The sequence below is a fragment of the Capricornis sumatraensis genome, chromosome 2 (assembly GCF_032405125.1).
Source record: "Capricornis sumatraensis isolate serow.1 chromosome 2, serow.2, whole genome shotgun sequence".
Taxonomy (NCBI): Eukaryota; Metazoa; Chordata; class Mammalia; order Artiodactyla; family Bovidae; genus Capricornis; species Capricornis sumatraensis.
This window is the reverse complement of record NC_091070.1, coordinates 115560769-115580852: the sequence shown is the minus strand read 5'-3', so window position 1 is coordinate 115580852 and position 20084 is coordinate 115560769. Positions and strand designations below refer to the sequence as shown.

The 20084-nt window shown below is 57.2% G+C and overlaps 1 protein-coding gene across 1 annotated transcript; it reads left to right on the top strand.

The window, feature by feature from the left end:
• BCAN (brevican) lies at positions 1-13200 on the top strand. Its single transcript, XM_068966149.1, has 13 exons — positions 1-91; positions 779-1153; positions 1425-1599; positions 1909-2036; positions 2745-3038; positions 4989-5222; positions 5782-6429; positions 9848-9955; positions 10633-10791; positions 11395-11477; positions 11836-11980; positions 12575-12765; positions 13093-13200. The coding sequence occupies exons 1-13, from the start codon at positions 1-3 to the stop codon at positions 13198-13200; spliced, it is 2739 nt and encodes a 912-aa protein (XP_068822250.1).
• Positions 13201-20084: the final 6884 nt, after the last annotated feature.

Below are 20084 nucleotides of genomic sequence, written 5' to 3'. Positions count from 1 at the left end.
ATGGCCCCACTGTTCCTGCCCCTCCTGGCAGCCCTGGTTCTGGCCTGGATCCCTGCGGCCTTGGCTGATGCTCTGGAAGGAGACAGCTCAGGTAAGCAGCCCCACTCAGGGCCACCGTTTGTCTCCTACATCTCCCCTGCAGTAGGAAGGAGCCTCTTGTCCAGCCCTAAGCAACCTCTGTCAGCCTCGAGGGACCAGGGAGGAACTGGGAGCACTGTCGGGGAGGGCCTGTGCAGCGACACTTGAAAATCAGGGACGATTTGTGGGCCCTTGATAGGGTGATGGAATTTGGGGAGTAGGGCTGGGGTGGGGCACTAGGTACAAGGCTGTCGGTCTCCAGGGTGGAGGATGGAGGACCCTCCGGGAAGATGAATGGGGCTGCGAGGCTGAACAGGGATGGAACTGGGAGAAATGCAGAAAGGGGCTCTGAAGGGAACAGGCTAGGGAAATTTTGAGAAGAGGGTTGCAGGACCCAGGGGTGAGGCTTGAGGACCCAGAGTGGGGCCCAGGAATCCTAGGGTGGTACTGGGAGGCTCTGGGGGTAAAACTAGCTGACTTTGTGGACGGGTCTGTCGACCCTGAGGGGTGGGCCTGGGGGACCTACAGGTGAGTTGGCAGGACTCAGCGGCCGGAGCCCTGAGTTCCTGAGGGGGCGGGGGGCGGGGTTACGAGAACCCGAGGGCGGGGCGTCGGGGTCCTGGGGCGGGGCTTAGAAACCCCGGGGTGGGGCGCGGCAGATCTACAGCGCGAAATTGCAGCCGGCTCCGCCCGTCCACAGAGGACAGGGCCTTCCGCGTGCGCATCGCGGGCGACGCGCCGCTGCAGGGCGTGCTGGGCGGCGCCCTCACCATCCCATGCCACGTCCACTACCTGCGGCCGTCGCCGAGCCGCCGCGCCGCGCAGGGCTCCCCGCGGGTTAAGTGGACCTTCCTGTCCGGCGGCCGGGAGGCCGAGGTGCTAGTGGCGCGGGGCCTACGCGTCAAGGTGAGCGAGGCCTACCGGTTCCGCGTGGCACTGCCTGCCTACCCGGCGTCACTCACCGACGTCTCCCTGGTGCTGAGCGAGCTGCGGCCCAACGACTCAGGCATTTACCGCTGCGAGGTCCAGCATGGCATCGACGACAGCAGCGACGCTGTGGAGGTCAAGGTCAAAGGTGAGAGGTCGGAGACGGAGAGCGGGAGGGGAGCCCACTGTGTGGGGCGGAAGCAGACACCTAGAAGGCGCAGACCGAATTGGAAAAGGAGTTTCCCTCCTTTCTTTCTTCAGGTGAAGGAAAATTCTACCCACAATCTAAATTAAGTCCCGCATGCTATAGAGCGAGCGCAATCTGGACTTTACCCTTTGTCTACAGGGGAGTGACAAGGAGGGTAAGGGGAAGTCGGTGTGCTGGGTGATCCCGCCTCAGGGTCCTCTCTGCCCCTCAGGGGTCGTCTTTCTCTACCGGGAGGGCTCTGCCCGCTACGCTTTCTCCTTCACTGGGGCCCAGGAGGCCTGTGCCCGCATCGGAGCCCGAATCGCCACTCCGGAGCAGCTCTACGCCGCCTACCTCGGGGGCTATGAACAGTGTGACGCTGGCTGGCTGTCCGACCAGACCGTGAGGTGGGCTGGGGCTGTCGACCACGAATTTCTAGTTGTTTCTGAGGGGGCTGTTATTTCTGAGAGGGCTGTGGCTTCTGGTTCTACCAGGGCCTGCCGGCTGCTGCCTCAGGAGGGCCATATAGGGCTCCCTGCCTGTGGGAGATGAAGCTGGTCTGCAGCGGACGGGTTAGGACCGTGTGCTCGCAGGGGTGCATTTCTGCAGAGCTGAGAAGACACTTGGCTGCACTGAAAGCACTGTGATTGGGGGGGGGGGGGTGGGGGGTCACCACAGAACGTCTCCTGGTGAAGGCATTTGTACCTCCGCCCCAGGTATCCCATCCAGACGCCAAGAGAGGCCTGTTATGGAGACATGGACGGCTTCCCTGGGGTCCGGAACTACGGAGTGGTCGACCCGGATGACCTCTATGATGTTTACTGTTATGCCGAAGAACTAAATGGTGATTGGGGGTGGGAGGTTCCCAGGGGAAGAGACCCCTCTCCGGGGCTGCCCTTAGGTCCTCCCGGGCCTCTGGTGGACCTTACCATACTGTGTTTAAGTGTGCAGCCAGGAGTAAGGGAAACAGTGTCCCTCTCTCCAAACACGGTCATAGAGACAAGTTCACAGCCAAAGCCTCCAGACAGGTGGCTGAGATAGGAGACTGAGTTTGACTCTGCTGGTGTACATCTCTTTGGCGGATAACCAGTGTTAGTGGCTCAGTCGTGTCTGACTCTTTGTGACCCCATGCACTACATGGCCCACTAGGCTCCTCTGTGCATGGGATTCTCCAAGCAAGAATACTGGAGTGGGTAGCCATTCCCTTCTCCAGGGGATCTTCCTGATCCAGGGATCAAACCCGAGTCTCCCCCATTGCAGGCTGATTCTTTATCATCGGACCCATTAGAAGGTTCCATACATCTCTTTACATTTTAGCATCTTTGAGCCTCAGTTTCCTTCTTTGCAGAATGAGGAAGTTGGGCCAGGTTCCTTTGAGCAGTGTTATCCATCTTAAGGTTCCATCAAGACTTCGATCCTGTGAAGTAGGATGATAGGCTCCATGTCACAGATGAGGAAACTGAGGCCCAGAGGAGCTCACCCAGAGTCCCAGTGGGAGCCCCGGATGGAAGGAGCTACCTTCCTGGTAACCCAGCCTCTTCTTCCTCCCCAGGAGAGCTGTTCCTGGGTGCCCCTCCAGACAAGCTGACCTTGGAGGAGGCACGGACATACTGCCAGGAACGGGGTGCTAAGATTGCAACCACCGGCCAGCTGTATGCAGCCTGGGATGGTGGCCTGGACCGCTGCAGCCCTGGCTGGCTGGCTGATGGCAGTGTGCGCTACCCCATCGTCACCCCCAGCCAGCGCTGTGGTGGGGGCCTCCCTGGTGTCAAGACTCTCTTCCTCTTCCCCAACCAGACCGGCTTCCCCAACAAGCACAGCCGCTTCAACGTCTACTGCTTCCGAGGTGAGCCCACTTCCTTGCAGAGGCTGAGACCAATCTCAGGCAGGCAGAGTCGAGCCCTCCAGTTCCACCTCGGCCCTGACCAGTTTCTCTTGGGTCTTTGCCATTTGCCTCCTGGTGCTGCAGGCAGTGCCCTCTGACTTGGTCTGTGTGGCCTCAAGGAGGGCTCACCTCTCCGCATTGCCTAAACTGCCCTCACATCAGTAGTTCTTGCCTTATTCTTTCTGTTGCAACACTGCCTCTCCCCTATTTGGCTGCCAATCATGTCTCCATCTCTGGTCAGCTCATGAACAGAGCAGAGATGACCAACATTCTCTGAATCCAAGGAGTGATCCACTTCAGTTAACCAAATATCCTCAGAGCCCTCAGCGGGGTTTCCAGAGCCTTCTGCTTAAGCTTGAAGGTATCAACTCTTTAACATATAATACTGATGGACAGACATAATCCCCACCCCTCACAGGGAGCAGATCCTTAAGGACAGTTGGGTGTAGAGACAGCTTCCTGCCCACGTCTTATACTGAGAGCTAGAGGGGAGGCACAGGGCCCAGGCCAAGGGTGACTGACAGTCAGGGAGGCATTGCCACAGAGTATCTGAGTCCTTGCTCCAGCTGGGAGCCTTCAGTAGTACTGGTACTTCAGTCGTACTAGTACTGGTATTTCTGCTGGAGGCAGAAATGGGGGGAGAAGAAACAGTCTTTACCCTCAGGGAGCCCCTGGTCTGAAGGAGGGAGATGCACCTTCTGCCATGGGAGCCCCCGTCTGACTGAAGACAAGATGTCTCCCTCCCAGCATGAGGAAAGACTAGGAGAAAAGCTTTACTTCCACTGGGACTGATCTCCAGGCAGCTTTGGCCTGAGTCTGGGCGGAGTAGGGAAGTGAAGTCCACAGGAAGACAGGTCCATCTGAATAGGCTTACTGGAACATGGATAATGGTGATGATGATAATTATAATAACAGTAGCTAACACTTCTAACACTGATTATAATGATGTGCCAAGCACTATTCTGGGACGAAATGGAAAGAGGAACTGAATCAGGAGACGGGGCTAGGGAAGAGGATGACTAGAGTGGGGAGCAGGTGGGGACAGAAGCGGCCTAGGGCACAGGTTTGCTTGTCTGGTATGAGCAGGTGACAGAGGCAGGCAGGACATGCTGTCCTGTCCTGTGTGGCTGAGAAGGACAGCCCCCAGGGCTTTTCTTAGCCCAATTCCACCTTCCCTTCATTGGTTTTCTGCTCTTGGTTCCCTTCCCCAGGGACAAGTCAATTCATTCTAAAACTCTGGTTATTTGCAGAGAGCACATGCTGAAACGATACATCTGCTCATCCTTTGCCCTTTTGCCCCAACACTGAGATCGTCTGGTGGTGATGGTGGAATGTCCTTCCTGTTCTCTGTCCTTCAGCTCTCCTGTGATAATGGCAGCCTGTCCTCATCCATTTCTAAAGTCTTAGAATGACTGAGATCCTTCACCTTGCCCCAAACCCAGGGTCCCACAGTGCTGAGGCTGTTCTGTTCATCCTTCTGTCTTCAAGGGATGACTTCTCTCCTGAGTCTTTCTTCACCAGTCTATCTAAAGCAGTACTTCCCATCGCCTTACTCTGCTTAATTGTACTTTAGATGGTGAAATTATAATGTATGTTTATTTGCTTATCTGTATCTAGAATATAATGAATTCTGTAGGGGCAGGAATCATGCTATTTGGCTCTGCACTCTGTCCCCAGTGCCCAGGAGATTGCTTGGCATGGTGCCTAGTGGACACTTGGTTAATGCTTGAGGAATGAGTGATGAAGTCCTGGGATGCTCCCTGGGCTCCGTGAGTGCTCCACAGAGAGGATGAGAGAGAATTAAGAGAATTCCATGATCTCTGAATCTAACCCAGAGCCCTCACATGCAGGCATGGGTTGGGGGGAGAGCCACCTCTCTAACCTCCCACTGGCACTTTCCTTCTGCCACAGACTCTGCCCAGCCTTCTGCCATCCCTGAGGCAGCCAACCCAGGCTCTGACCCGGCCTCTGATGCACTGGAATCCATTGTCACAGTGACTGAGACCCTGGAGGAACTGAAGCTGCCCCAGGAAGCTGTGGAAAGCGAGTCCCGAGGAGCCATCTACTCCATTCCCATTATAGAGGATGGAGGTGGTGGAAGCTCCACTCCAGAAGACCCAGCGGAGGCCCCTAGAACCCTCCTAGGTAACTCAAATCTCTCATCCTGGGGTTGTCTTTGCCTGGAAGAAGTTAGCGGCAGAAGGGGCTGGCCTGGGCTGAGGCCGGGGTTGTCCCCACCGTGGCTCTGCCCTCTCAACAGCACAGTAGTGCAAGGCACCGCCCTTGTCCCTCTCCCAACCTTTGCCTTTCCAGCAGAGCCCACTCCCAATTAGCTAGGTCCGGAGATGCTTGGACTAAGGAGCTGCCCTTTGGGAAGGAAGGATCTCCTTTCTTTGGTCCCTCCCCCCCCATCACCTACCCAAAATAAACAGAATTTCAACAGACTGGTAGAGGGGGATGCAACCACCAGGTTTTCCTGGACTAATGACAGCTCACAGAGCCTTCTCAAGTGTTGCCTCAATATTGCAGCTCTGGTTGAAATTCTTCTGGTTCAGAGCAAAGACAATTCCTCCCCAGGGCAGCCTCTTGCCTCTCCCCCAGGGCTCACCCTCCCCAGCCCCACTTCTCTCCCCGCTTCCCCTTCCTTCTTCCTGTCCTCTGGCGGGTGCTGTCCCTGGTGCTGAATCATCTGTGCTTTGCCTAGAATTCGAAACCCAATCCATTGTGCCTCCGCTGGGGTCCTCAGAAGAGGAAGGCAAGGTGTTGGAGCAAGAAGAGAAATACAGGGGTGAAGAAGAGAAAGAAGAGGAAGAAGAAGAGGAGGAGGTGGAGGATGAGGCCCTGTGGGCCTGGCCCAGTGAGCTCAGCAGCCTGGACCCAGAGGCCCCTCTCCCCACTGAGCCAGCTCCAGAGGAGTCACTCACCCAGGCATCCCCTCCAGTGAGGGCTGCCCTCCAGCCTGGTGCATCACCACCACCCTATGACGACCCAGAGGCTCCCAGGCCTCCAAGGGTCCTTGGGCCACCCACCAAGACCCTGCCCACTCCCAGGGAAGGGAACCTGGCATCCCCACCACCTTCCACTCCGGTTGGGGCAAGAGAGAGAGAGGAGGAGACTGGAGGTCCTGAGCTCTCTGGGGCCCCTCGAGGAGAGAGTGAGGAGACAGGAAGCTCCGAGGGTGCCCCTTCCCTGCTTCCAGCCACACGGGCCCCTGGGGATACCAGGGATCTGGAGAGCCCCTCTGAAGAGAATTCCAGAAGAACTGTCCCAGAAGGGACTTCAGTGCGTGCCCAGCCGGTGCTGCCCACTGACAGTGCCAGCCGTGGTGGAGTGGCCGTGGCCCCCTCATCAGGTAACTTTGCCCAAGGCTCAGCCTCCCTCCTTATCCTCCTCCTCTTCCTCCCCCTGCAGCTCTGGATCACCTGACCCATAGGCCTTTAACCCACCATTGCCCCAGACTCTCTCATCCTTTACCTTCATTCTCCTGCCCACCTCTACCTGCAGGCTTCCAATCCTGGATGCCCCACTTTGTGACTACCATCCCAGCTCTCTGACTTCTCACCTTATAACCCCCAACTCCGTGACTCCCACCCTGTGACCTCTCCCCGTTTCTGAAATCCTCACTGTGACCCCCAGTCCCACCACCAACCACGTGGAACTTTTTCCTAGCCTCAGTTCTCTACCTGTGACTCACATCTCACTGGCCCCACAGAGCACCCTCAGGCCTTGTTCAGTGGGTGCCCTCGTAGCCTTTTGCATTCTTCAAGGCCCAGGCCCATCCCCTGCTGCTCCCTCCCCATCCTGTATGCCTCCCCACTTCAGCTGCCTCCCACTGGTGTCAGGGAAGCCTGGAGTCCCGTTCCCACCTCCCAACCTTTGGGGTCCAGGAGAGCCCTTATCCCCACAGAGCCTTAAGCAACTACTTCTATGAAGTACTTTTTTCAACTGTTTCATGGAAACAAGCCTTGGAAATAAATCTCTATTAAACTGCTTTATAACCAGAACTCTGGCACCCTCTGTCTCCACCCCCAGCTGTTTGCCCCTTTCATTCCATGGATTTGTGTGCTGGGTAGCTCTTTGGTGCTTCTTGTGGTTCCATCTCTGTCTCTCTGTCTCTCTCCCTGGGTCTTTGTGTGTCTTTGTGCCTCTTCCTTTCCGTCTTCAGCCTGCACCCTTTCCTGTCCTAGCAGTCTAACAGCCCCTTGCTGTTCCTTCATGCTCTCCTCAGGCTTATCTCTGCCTCCCTTCCTGTCTCCTGAGAACGACACGTTACCCCAGAGACGTCTTTGTCTGTCAGTACGTGGGTGTGGGAGTCGTAGTCCCTCACTTCTGACAGGGAGAAACCTCTGCAGCCCAGAGTGTGTGCATGTGTGTGTGTGTGCACGCATGTGCACGCGTGTGTGTGTATGTGTCCCTTTGTATTCACTTCTGATCCATCCTCTTGGCCCCCAACTAGAGCCGCACACACAGGGTACTGACAGAGAGAGCACATCCTAGCGTGGAGGCCGTTCCCTGGCATCCAGGTGCTCCAAGAGCCTGTTCCCCTCCTGCAAACATCCACGGGGGTTGGAATCTCACTTTCATGCCCATGATCTCTCCCTCCTCCACTAACTCCTGTGCTAATGACTACCCTCACCCCCTATTTTACCCTCCCTGAACTCAAAGGATCTCAAAGTTGCTAATGCTGGAGAAGACACAGATCAGCAGGGGAAGATGGAAAGTGTGGGGGGAGGGGGAATGGGGAGTTAGGTTTTGGGGTCTGAGAGCAAGAAGCCCTACCTATTCAGTGAAGGCTGAATTTCCACATGGAGATCTCTGGAGAAGGCTGGGATCCTCCTAGTCCCAGGACCACTCTTCTCGATGGTCCAGGGTGGGCTCAGGGTCTCTGCATCACACCTGGGCTCATGCATTTTGACTACTGGCTCCCTGCCCCGCTGGCCTTGGAGTTCAGTACTGCGTTGGGCAGGAAGGGGCTTTGGTGGGAGAGGAGCACCATTGAAGTATCAGTGGTGTCTTAGGTACCCCACCTGGGGGATGAATGAGTGGTCCTCCAGCCTGCTATTGCAGCAGGAAGGCAGGGAGAACTTTCTGAGTGTGTATAATAGTTGATCCAAAAGGGGTGGGGGGATGGGAATACCAGAAAGTCTTGAGAAGTTCTTTCACCGCCAACACAGCCTCCCCTCCTGGTCAGGTTCTGTCACTCTCACAACCAGGGAGAGGGAACTTTGGCTTGGGTGGGACTCCACAGACCAAGTTTGAGAGTCTTTGTCCGCCAGGATTGGAGGGTTGGGCAGAGAGGACCACAGGGGGAGCAGAAAAGTGTGAGGAATGGAAAGGGAGTTCAGGACTCCTACCTTCTGTAGGGCCTGGTGCTTAAAGAGTTAAGTAAAACCCCTCCCCTCCCTGCTTTGCCCTGGGAGGCGGCAACACCAGATTGGAAGGAACTGTTGGCAGAAGGGGTGATGACAGGGGGAGTGGTGCTGGAACAGCTGATTCATTTTACCCAAAACAGCTAGGTCATCCCAGAAAAATTCTCTGAACCAACTCCAGCTCCTCCTCCCCGACCTCTGCTCTGATCCCCTCCAGGCAGTGGGATCTCGGGCCAGAGTGAAGCACTGTGGGCCCTGGCCTTGGCCTCTAAGAGCGGATGGCATGGTCTGAAGGTCCCGCCCCAAGCTGGGCTGAGAACCCTGACCTGTCCCATCAGTCTGTGAGGTCATCTTCTCCCGGTCATCTGGAACAGAAAACAGTCAAATTTGTCAGCCCCTTCAGCACCCCAGGCCCAGTGTAGGGGCAGCCACCCAGCATCCTGACAGAGAGTCCAGAAAAGGAGGCAGATGGCCTAGCCAGCTGGAGCTGGACCTAGATAACAGATTGCAGGCCTTCAGGGTAGTGTGTTAATCCAAGAAGACTGCCTGGAGGAGAGGGAACCGGAAGGAAGGAGTTGAAAGGGTTTCTAGGCTGGTGGAACCTTCAGGAGGCCCCAAGTGGAGGGGGAAAGGGGAGCCTGGTGAGGGGGGAGAGTCTGAAGAGATAAGAAGGAGAGGCAAAGAGGCTGGATGATGTTGAGAGAATGTTGCAGTGCTGCAGGACAGGGCGAGCTACTGGGCTCCATTCCTGGGATGGGTTGGGGGCAGTGGGGAAGGAGAGGGCATAGAGTGAGGGAAGTACATTGGATCTTCCCCCAGCAGTTTCTGGGCCTGACTGCCCAATGGATAGCAGGAGGAGGAGGTTAGCTCCCTCCCGGAGCACCCCGGCATCAGGTCTCAGAAGCAGTAAAAGGCAGGTCACAACTTACTGTTCCTATGGTGACTCTCCTCTCCTTCAGTTCCACCCAGCCTATGTAGACTACACAGAATCATGCTAAGACCCGGCGCAATGACAGGGGCTGGGGGACTAAACTCTAGACCTAGAGAAGTAAAGTGACTATCTCAGTGTCACCCAGCAGAGCCAGAAGCTAGGTAAGAGTCCAGGAGGCATGACTGATAGCCCGATATCTTTCCCCTTGGTGGAGTTATACCCTGAGAGCTTTCCTGGACACATCCCCTTGGTCCCTGTTAGAGCCCACACTGGCGGACATGACAGTGACCAGCATAGGACTGAGCCAGTGCTGAAACGGGGGGCAGTGAGGAGAGGAGAAACCCAGAACTCAGGCTTCAGGGAGAACACTGAGATGCTGTGACAGCCCCCAAGACACGGGAGTCAGGGCTGGAGGGCTGGCTGCAGAGCTGCGCTCCCCTGCCGCCACACCTCACTTCTCTCCCCCTCAGGTGACTGTGTCCCCAGCCCCTGCCACAATGGCGGGACGTGCTTGGAGGAGGAGGAGGGGGTCCGCTGCCTGTGTTTGCCTGGCTATGGGGGGGACCTGTGCGATGTTGGTGAGTGTGTTGAGGGGCTGTGGTTGGGGGAGATCTGAAGCCTAGGCCCTGCCACAGTGCACTAGTTCTGGGGGAGGGGGGCGGAGGGGGAAGGGGACACTTCCCCTTTGGACCTGTCATTAATGAACCTCCATTTGCTGTCCTTGCCCTTGGACACACCGCGCGCCTGGCGGGATCTCCGTTCCCTACCAGGGATGAACTTAGGCCTCCTGCGGTGGAAACGCAGATAATGAATTACCATTTTAGACAAATCACACAACTTCTCTGAGGCCTACCCTCAATTTCCTTATCTGTTAAGTGGAACCAAAAATGACTCTCTCGGGGAGACTGTGAGCCTGGAACTTGGCAGGCACAGTCAGTACTTGTCGGTCTCCATTCTCCTGGGAGGAGAGGAAGGCTCGGCTTTTCTTTCGGATGGAGGATGGCGGAGACCCAGGTCGGGACTCCAGCCTTCACCATGGCTCTCTCGCTGCAGAGAAGGAAGGCATCGGGCCGCCCTGCACGAGGCCCCGCCAGCTCCTAACCCGGCGCTCGCTCTCGGGCGCCGCCCTCCCGCCCTCAGCCCCGCCCCCTCGGCCTGCGGCGGTGGGAGGAGCCCAGTCTCCCTGTCTGGGGACCCAGCCTCTCAAGAGTTCTGGGGTCCTCCCCGCTAAGCTGCTTGCTCTTCTGTGTCCCAGGCCTCCACTTCTGCAGCCCCGGTTGGGACGCCTTCCAGGGCGCCTGCTACAAGCACTTTTCGACCCGAAGGAGCTGGGAGGAGGCGGAGAACAAGTGCCGGATGTACGGCGCGCACCTCGCCAGCATCAGCACGCCGGAGGAACAGGACTTCATCAACAGTGGGCTGGGGACAGGGAGGGAGGCGACCCTCGTCACCTGTTCTCTCATCCACACATTCACTCACTCATCAGTCAGTCAAAGAGTGTGTTAATTAACTCCCTTATACACTCATTCAGGTACTCACTACTTGGCTTACCTCATTCATTCATTCACTTTTCCTTCCTGTGGCCCTCCTTCCCGCTCCACACGTGGGCAGTGGGGCTTCTGGCAGGGGAGGGCTGAGAAATACGCAGAAAATACTCCTGCATAAGCCTAGCGGTTCCCTGGGGGCTCGTTTATAGTCGCTCCCCACCTCCCTGGCCTCTCCTGCCTCCCATCTACTCTCCCCGACTCTGGCGCTATTGAAAGTTTTCACTTTTTCCAGAGTTCCCTTTTCTAGCCCTAGTGATATTTTTCCTCTTCCCTCACCCCTACGCCGCTGTCTTCCTTCCTGCCCGTGTGCAGAGGTTGGAGGGAGAAATAAGGATACCGGGAAGCGTGGATTTGGGGCTGCGGGGACTTGCCCCGCGAGCGCCCACAGACCGCTCAGTGACGGGGAATGGCCGCCCTCTGCTGGCAGCGGAGCTCACTGCACACTTTGGTCTCCTGCGGTTGTTCTCCAGATCGATACCGGGAGTACCAGTGGATCGGGCTCAATGACAGGACCATCGAAGGGGATTTCCTGTGGTCAGATGGTGTCCCCCTGGTGAGAGGTTCCGACCGCCCCTCACGTGGTCTAGGTCGTTTCTTCGAAGCACTTGTACCCTCTACCCCCAGTGACCCCCATCTCTCCGTCTCCTTTTCCTGGCTCTGTACCTTTCCCTCTTCCTGGCCCTTCTTCCGTGCGTCCCCTTCTCTTTTCTTCTCGTCTGGTTCCCATTGCCCCTACCCCCAAGTCCCCTGGCATTTTTCCCTTTGGGGTCCCCTACTCCCCACCCCTCTAGCCTTCCCTCTCTTGTGCCCCTCCTCGACCCCCTTCTCCGCAAGTCCTCCAGGTCCGTTCCTCCCCGTGCTCCTGGAGCGCCTCACGACCTCCTGCCTCCTCCCCGCCCCCGCCCTCCCAGCTCTATGAGAACTGGAACCCTGGGCAGCCAGACAGCTACTTCCTGTCCGGAGAGAACTGCGTGGTTATGGTGTGGCACGATCAGGGACAATGGAGTGATGTTCCCTGCAACTACCACCTGTCCTACACCTGCAAGATGGGGCTGGGTGAGGGCAGGCAAGGGGGAGGAGGGGTGGGGGTCAGGGAATCCTGGAACTGATGTGCGTGCAGGAGGAGAGTGCAAAACTACGCTGAGGAATCGGAAATGTGCCCCAGGCTGTGAGCACGGGCGGGATAACAAATCAGACGGGCTCACTAGGAACCCCTGCTCTTTTAAACGGTTTTGCCCTTGTATTTGTTTTTGGCCACGCTGGGTCTTTGCTGCTGGGCAGGCTGTGCTCTAGTTGCGGTGAGGGGGCTGCTCGCTGCGGCAGTGCGGGAGCACTGTGGCCTCTCTCGTTGCGAAGCACAGGCCCTCGGCGCCCGGCTTCAGCAGTTGCAGCTCCTGGGTTCTGGAGCACAGGCTCAGTAGCTGTGGTGAACTTAGTTGCTCCGCAGCATTTGGAACCTTCCCAGATTAGGGATCAGGCCCATGTCTCCTGCCCGGGCAGGCCGTTCGCTGCCCCTGAGCCCGCAGGGAAGCCCTTCCGCCGCCTGCTCTCTTTGTGTGTCAGCTCATGGCCTTCTCCTCTCCTCCTTCATCCCAACTCTGGGGACGGTTTGAGCCGGGTTCCCAGTTCCTGACTGTGTTCTCCTTGCAGTGTCCTGTGGGCCCCCACCAGAGCTGCCCCTGGCTCAGGTATTTGGCCGCCCACGGCTGCGCTATGAAGTTGACACAGTGCTTCGTTACCGGTGCCTGGAGGGGCTGACCCAGCGCAACCTACCACTGATCCGCTGCCAGGAGAATGGTCTCTGGGGGCCCCCCCAGATCTCCTGTGTGCCCCACAGGCCTGTGAGTGCCAGGAGGAGAAAGGTGGGAGACACTAGCCCATATAGCCTTGGGCTCCAGTCCTAGCTCTGCCCATCGCTGGCTAGGTAAACTTGGAGTCATCACTCCTGCTCTCTTGGGGCACAGAGGAGGTGGGCTGAAGGCTCTTGGGGTCCCCTTCAGTGCTGCTGTCTGAGACTATGCAGCCACAGTCTGGGCTCTTAAGGGCTGAGCCAGAGAAAGTGTTTTGATGAGATCAGAGGTCAAGGAGCAAGAACACGAGAGGGCAGACTCTGAGAAGAGAAAAGAAAAGGAGCCCAAGGGTGGAGGGTGAGTGTGTGTCTTTCCCAGGCTCGAGCTCTGCGCCCAATAGAGGCCCAAGAAGGACGTCAGAGGAGGCTCGCAGGGCACTGGAAGGCACGGTTGAACCCCTCTCCCAATCCTGCTCCAGGCCCCTAAGGGGCAAGGCCCCTGGCACTGCCCTCTGCCACCAACCCTCCCTAGACCCGTGCTCTTCCGCCACGGGGAGTGACAGCAGGAGAGGGGTGCAGCTGAAGTCCACGTGGCAGTGCCTGGAGGGGCTTCTGGGAAATACTGGGTTGGCCAAAAATCCGTTGGGCTTTTTCTGTAATATCAATATCTGGGCATCTCCAGTCCTGCCTTAGGCCTTCTCACTCCTATTCTGGGCCTCAGATTTTTCCCTCAGGGCCTTGAGTAGGTCTCTAAGTGCCTCAACTGCCCTCTCCTTGCCAGCCATCCTGTCTCCTCCATTCCCCTGGAGGCCCCTGTGCCCACTCATTCTCAGTTTCCCAAGAGAATGGGTTTGCAGGATGGGGTACCTGTAAAACAAGCAGAAAATAAAGCTGCATTTGAGCCCAAGCAAGTCTGATGCCTGTGTGTGTGTGTGAAAGAGAGAGAAAAAAGTGGAGTTGGGCCAGGCCTCACAGGATATATAGACCTTCTGTGTGTATTAGCTTCTGAAGGTCGGTGAAGTCAAGATGTCAGTGGATATGAGTTCATGGCACAGAATAGTCCAGTGTTTATGGAATGAATGAAACACGGGGTTTGGGAAACAGCATAAGGATATTTGGAAAAAGCTGGAGTGCCCGGAGTGTCCAGTAAGGCAGACTGGAGAAGTTCAGTCTGGGGAGAAAGGGGCTGAGGGTTCAGAGAGGAAGACAGAGAGGTGGGTGCCTGGTGTCCCCATTCTGAGGTTCTAGAGGGGAGTTCTCTCAAGGAGTGTGAGCGTGAAGGGAACGAAGGGGGTTACACTTCAAGCAGGCCTATTCGAGCAGGAGAGATGCAGGAACAAGGAAACAAGCACAGAGAAGAGATTCCCCATTCCGGCAGGGCTCTGGGGAATGACCTGAGAGGCCCGTAGGCTGTGGCCAGCAGATGGCGCTGCGGCTGCAGGCACGTCGGCCTGAGCGTGCCTGTGTGCGCGTGCGTGCGTGGAACCGACCTGTAGGAGTCCCAGGATACCGCCAGGGGGCGCCGGGGATCTGTCTTTCTGAGGAGCGCCCTGGAAGAGAAGCAGGGTGGCTGGCTGCGGGGCTAGGGACAGGGGGAGGGTAGGACTTCCGGCCAGGCTGAGCTGGCCCTGGGGTCTGTGAGTCAGCGGAGAATGAGATGATGAGGTCATTCTCTGAACACTGAAAAGAGAATGACCGGCTGTGTGGTGTGTGTGTGTGTGTACCTCATCGCAGGGCACTGAATTGTGCCTTCTTGTGCCTCCTGGTGAAAGTGTGTGTTAGGATGCCGTCTGTCTTCCTGATGGGGGTGAATCTTATTGCTGCCGTTGCTCACACTTAACCACTCTTGGCCACACTCGTGAATACACGTGTGTACACACTTCTGCTTGTGCCCACTGTGGCACCACATTCATACAAGCAGGCATTTCTTATCCCCTTTTGTAGAAGTCAGTAAAACCGGATTAAACTAAAGGACAGGGAGACAGAGCCAGAGGAGCAAGAAGTTTAGAGAGGGCGATATGAAGAGACCCAGAGAAGAGAGGACAGAGAAAGACAAGTGCTTGTTTGGGGCAGCTAGGGCCTCCCAGGCCATTCCTGCCTAGCTGGGCCTTCCGCAGGTATGTAAACCCCAAGCCAGCTGATCTCTGAGACGCCAGCACCGGCCTCCCAGACCTGCCTACCACCAAGCACCACATTCCTCTCTTCGCCCCAGGCTCTCCTGTCCCAGCCTCTGCCCTCCCCATGTGACCCAGCCTAGCGTGGCTAGGGAGCGGAACTGTGCCTTATGGAGCTGCTGGGAAGGTGATCCTGGGGCCAGGGCAGAACCCCGCTTTACCCTGTATTACCCTGCAGTTGCCCACGCACTGCACCTTTAGGGAGGTCAAGAGCACTAAGCTGGAATTGTAAGTGGATCAAGGCCAAAGTGGGCCTTTGAAGATGGGGTCTGAAAAGAAGGCTGAGGAAGGGGCAGTGTCTGTCCTCGGGTTCTTAAGGGAGGTTGTCTGAGAAACATATCCTCACAGAGATAGAGTTTAGGTAGCAGGGTGAATCTCCCCGAGAGACCCTGGTGGTGAGCTGGAAGGGGCCTTGGTTTCCCAGCCTTTTCATCAGCTTTCTCTCTGAATCTCCAGGACTGCAGTAGGCAGGGATCCACCATCACTGATCGGTGGATGAAGAGAGTTTCAGAGGTAGATATAGGGCTGGAGCGAGAATCCTCCCCCTTCTTCCCCTGACACCTGCTGAGCTGCTTAGGCAGGGCTGCCGGAAACGGAAGCCTGCTCCTGGCTTTGTTGGGCTTCCTGGGGAAGGGAGAGCTGGTCTAGGGATGACTCAGCACCCTATACAGAAACTAACCCTTGGACCAGTGTGTGTGTGTGTGTGTGTGTGTGTGTGTGTGGCCTCTCTTGGCTTGAATAGGGGGACTTGGCCCCTCATGGAGTGTCAGCCCCATCTCTTTGGGCAGCTCGAACAGGGACCCACCTGTATCTACCTCTGCCTCCAGGACACAGCAGACAGCTGACCAAGCCCCTGGATATGGGGTTAGGCTCCCAGCCACCTTCCCACATGTCTAAAATGGGGTCCCCCACAGGGTTTCCTTTCCCCTGGGGTTGAAGCAGGTCGGACGATGTCTGGGTCTATGTGGAGAGAGGAGGCCCAGCCTAGATGAGGAGCTTGAGCATTGAGGATGGGCCTGAGAGCCCAGGGAGGTGGGTTTTCCAGAGGTCCTCCATCCGCCAGAGCCCCCAGCTTTGCTCAGGCTGCTCTGACCCACACCCCCCTTCCCCATTCCTCTCCCACTCTCCCACTCTGACTCCCGCACCCTGCCCTGACCTCACTGGGGCCTTTGTCCCAGTCCTGAGGCTCTGTCTGTGAGCCTGTCTCCTGTGCAGAGAGAGACAGGGCCCCATTGTCTTGGCTGCCTTCTGCGACACAGTAGCTCCCAAAGACTTCCAAAAATGCTCAGCCTGTCAGACCCCCGTGGGCGGGAGAGCTTTCCCCAGGAGTTGCAGTCAGACCCTGGCTGGAGTGAGGGTCCAGGTACCCGGCTTCCAGCAATGGAAAGCTTCCTCTGTTCCCCAGGCTCGAGGTCCTTCCTGAGATCTCACTTCCTGTCTGCCTCCTGTAAAAGTGCCTGCTTCCTCCTGGGAAGGGAGACCTGAAAGCCTGGGGCAGAGCAGGAGAAAAGGGTTGGGAAGGAGAGGAGAGAAAAGCAAAGAAGGAGAAGGAAGAACTCTGGGAGGAAACTCCCCACTGAAAGACTCTAGGCTCTTGTCAACAGTCTGAGTGGGTAGACCTTGTGGCCTCTGTGTTTATTCCCTGTGATTCTTCCTCGAGGTCTTTAGAAGCTGTTAACAGAGGGAAGCCTGTTGCTTGATCACTTTGGACTGGAGCCAAGGAGCAGCCTACACCCCCAGGCCCATGTTCTTTGGACCCCAAGTAGCATCTAAGGATTCTTAGTATCCTTGGCAAGAATGTCTATGTGCACCTTTATCTCCATCAAGGTAAACCAAAGTTCTCTTTCGACACAGAACTTCCAGGCAAATGAGGCCAATAGGAAAAGAGGGAATCCAGGAGAGATCAAAGGATTCAAGAGTTGGGAAGCAGCCAGGGAGGAGGGAGGGGAGGAAGTGGAAGCGTGGAAGATGAGGAGAGGCAGAAAGGGGGAGACAGGAAGGAGAGGGGGTCTTTGAGGCTGACAGCGAGGGGGTGTCTCTCCTTAGCAGGGAGGAAGGAGGAGGGGGTCAGACATCTCCCCACCCCTGAAACTGAAGTCTCCCAGCCACCCCTGCTGGGGCCCTGGGGCTCCACTTGTCAGCAGTTGAGCCCGCAGCTGCTGGGAGGTGGTTCCTCGACAGTGGCCCCCTGGCACCTGCCTCGGTTTATTTCTGGCGCCACAGCTGAGTCATGGGGGTGGGGAGAGTGAATAAGGGCTGCAGGGAGGGGAGCTCATGACTGTAAGAGGAGAAGACCGAAGGGGCCTCTCGGACCTGGGACTCTGGGGCCTGGGGTCTGTCCCTCTGGGGAAAGAGGGAGCCCAGACGTGACAGCACGAGAAACAGGAGGGGTTACAGGCGGGGTGTCCACGTTGGAGACCTCGGGTTGGTGGGGTTGGGGCGAGGGTCGGGGAGCAAGAGGCAGAGTCTATTGCTTCTCAAATGTTGGAAAAGAAACACGGTCTGGCTGTGGGGATGCTGTGTTAGAAAGGGAGGGGAGAAGGGAGAGGGGCCCCCAGGGTGGATGGAGAGTGGATGTGGAATCTTTGGATCATCAAAGAGGAAACAGAGGACGGTGTTTTCCTGGCTTCTGATCGCAGACTCCTCGGGCCCTCACCTGAGGCCATTCTGTCTCTCTTCCTGCCCCTGAGCCAAAAATTCCCTTCCCTGGTGGCTCACTGAAACTCCCCTCTGTCTTTTCCAAGTGGGCCTGAGGACCTTGGAACAGGCAGCTGGGTCCTCCCTTGATCCACCAGAGCGGCATTCACAGGACGCCTTCTGGGCAGCACCTGTCCTGCAACGTACCATTCCCTCTGGGGTGGGAGCAGGGGCCTCACAGGGACCCAGGGGCCTGTCCCCAAGCCCAGAGCCTTCTTAGGTTTCCTGGGCTTAGGTGGGCCTAGTGTCCATTCGCTCCCCTTTCTAGGGGCAGCCGCAGAGGGCACATTCCAGCTGAAATTAAATCACATTCCTCCAGGCCTGCCTGACAGGATGGCATTTCTGACAGCAGCTGTGACGCCGCAGGGTCGAGTGGCAGCAGCTGGTCCCCCAAGGAGGGGCAGAGAGTGGGGAGCTGAGGGGAGCCGAGGCGCCAGGGCCTTGGGAAGCGATGAATGGACTCTGAGTCTTTGGTCTCCAGTGAAAGTCACTCAGTGTGTCCGACTCTTTGCAACCCCATGGACTCTAGCCCGAAAGGCTCCTCTGTCCATGGGATTCTCCAGGCAAGAATACTGGTATTGATAGCTGTTCCCTTCTCCAAGGGGATCTTCCTGACCCAGGAACTGAAGCAGGGTCTCCTACATTGCAGATGGATTCTTTACCAGCGGAGCTACCAGGGAGAGATCAGAGCAAAGTGTAACCGTGCAGTGGGAAGGGTAGAGGCTAGGCTGCGGTCTCCTAGCTGCGTGGAGCCCCAGGGAATGACCCAGTCTGAGCGGTACTGTACAGATGGGAAAACCGAGGCCTCTGGCATCACTTTCTGAGAGGACCCTGGACAGACCCCCTGTCCCACCCTAGACTGGGCTCCCGCATAGACATGAGGCTGAAGGGGCCCTTTAAGAGGCCACACTCTGAGCTCCCTTGGCCAGAGCCCAAAGCCCAGGCCTTTGATTTCCTCTGCGACTCTGGCAGCGGCAGCGGCCGGCGGCAGGGACAGCATCAGGCTGGGCTGAAAGGATAACTCAGCCCCTGACCTCACCCTCCCAGGCGCCTCGGCCTGCACAGCCTTATAAGGAAGTGCCCCAAACAAACCGAGGAAGCCACCTCCGGCCCCCCACCCTGCCCCCACCCCGTTCAGAGGCTATATTTACCCAGAGGAGGCCCCAGAATAACCTCCCACTTGTCCTCGTGCTGGGGAGGGTGGGGGGATGGCGGGAGCTGCCTCCTGGTTCCCTCCCCTGGGACTCCACCCTCCCGAGTGCTTCCTGTTGTCTGACCTCATCACAGTCATTCATTCATTCACTTATTTATTCAGTCTGTGTTTACTGAGCACCCTCGGGCCCCCAGGCACCATGTCAGACCAAGGCCACGCTGTCCCGGGGCTTTCGAGACAACACCGTCTCCGAGGGACTACAGTCTCCCTGTCCTCCTCAGGCTCCTGCCCAAGTGTCTCCCCCCAGCTAGAGTTCCTGGGGGCTCTGTCCTGGGTGACCTCTAGGCCAGAAGTAAAGTGAAGTGTTACTCACTCAGTCGTGTCCGACTCTTTGTGACCCCTTGGACTGTAGCCCAACAGGGTCCCCTGTCCACGGAATTCTCCAGGCAAGAATACTGGACTGGGTTGCCATTTCCTTCTCCAGGGGATCTTCCTGACCCAGGGATTGAACCTGGGTCTCCTGCATCGCGAGCAGATTCTTTGCCATCTGAGCCTCCACCCTTCCATCTCCCACAATGGATCACCAAGTCCTGAGACTCTGCTTCCCTTCCGTGCTTGCTCTCCAGCCCCACTGCTACCCTCATCCCCTGCCTGGACCACCGCAAGACCCTGAAGCCGTTCTACCTACCCCAATCCACTCTCACTCCGCAGCCAGAAAGTTCTATTTAATACGCAAACCTGGTCTTGTCATCTCACTACTTCAGAGGAGACCCATTGCCCTTAGGATGAAAGCCATATTTTCTGGCTGCCTAGGGAGGCCTTAGGCCCCTGGCCCCCAGCTCCTCTTTAGCCTTATTGTGAACTTTTCTACCCCTCACTCTCCACCTTCTGGTCACACAAGCCTTCGTTCTATCCCTCAAATGCCCAAACTCGTCTTCCTGCCCCAGGATTTTGCACATGCTGTTCCCTCTGGCTAGAATCCTTTCCCTCCCCTCCTCGTGCCTCCTCCTCCCTACACTGGCCAGCTCCGGCTCCTCTTTTAGACTCCTAGAGTAGCCTTCCCTGACCACCTCCTCCCAGCCTCCCCCGGCTCAGATCAGGTGGGCGCCTGCTGCGTGCTCCCACAGTCTCCTGCCTGTCTCCGTTTCCGAATATGATTTCCATTCAGAAGCCCCTGTTCAGTTAGAAGGCAGAGCTCCCAGGGCCAGGAACCCTGGACTCCCACCGCTTGCGTGGTCCGTGGAGCACAGTACATGCCCCGTTAGCAGCTGACAGGCCCTGTTTCCATCCAACCGTTGTTTCTCCAGCTGCACAGACTTCCACTGCCAGAGAGGACGCATCTCCCAT

Coding starts and splice junctions, on each gene's coding strand:
- BCAN (XM_068966149.1), top strand. CDS start 1: ATGGCCCCACTGTTCCTGCCCCTCCTGGCAGCCCTGGTTCTGGCCTGG. Junction 1,600..1,908: donor CTGTCCGACCAGACCGTGAG/GTGGGCTGGGGC, acceptor CCTCCGCCCCAG/GTATCCCATCCAGACGCCAA. Junction 12,766..13,092: donor CCTGTGTGCCCCACAGGCCT/GTGAGTGCCAGG, acceptor TGTCTTTCCCAG/GCTCGAGCTCTGCGCCCAAT.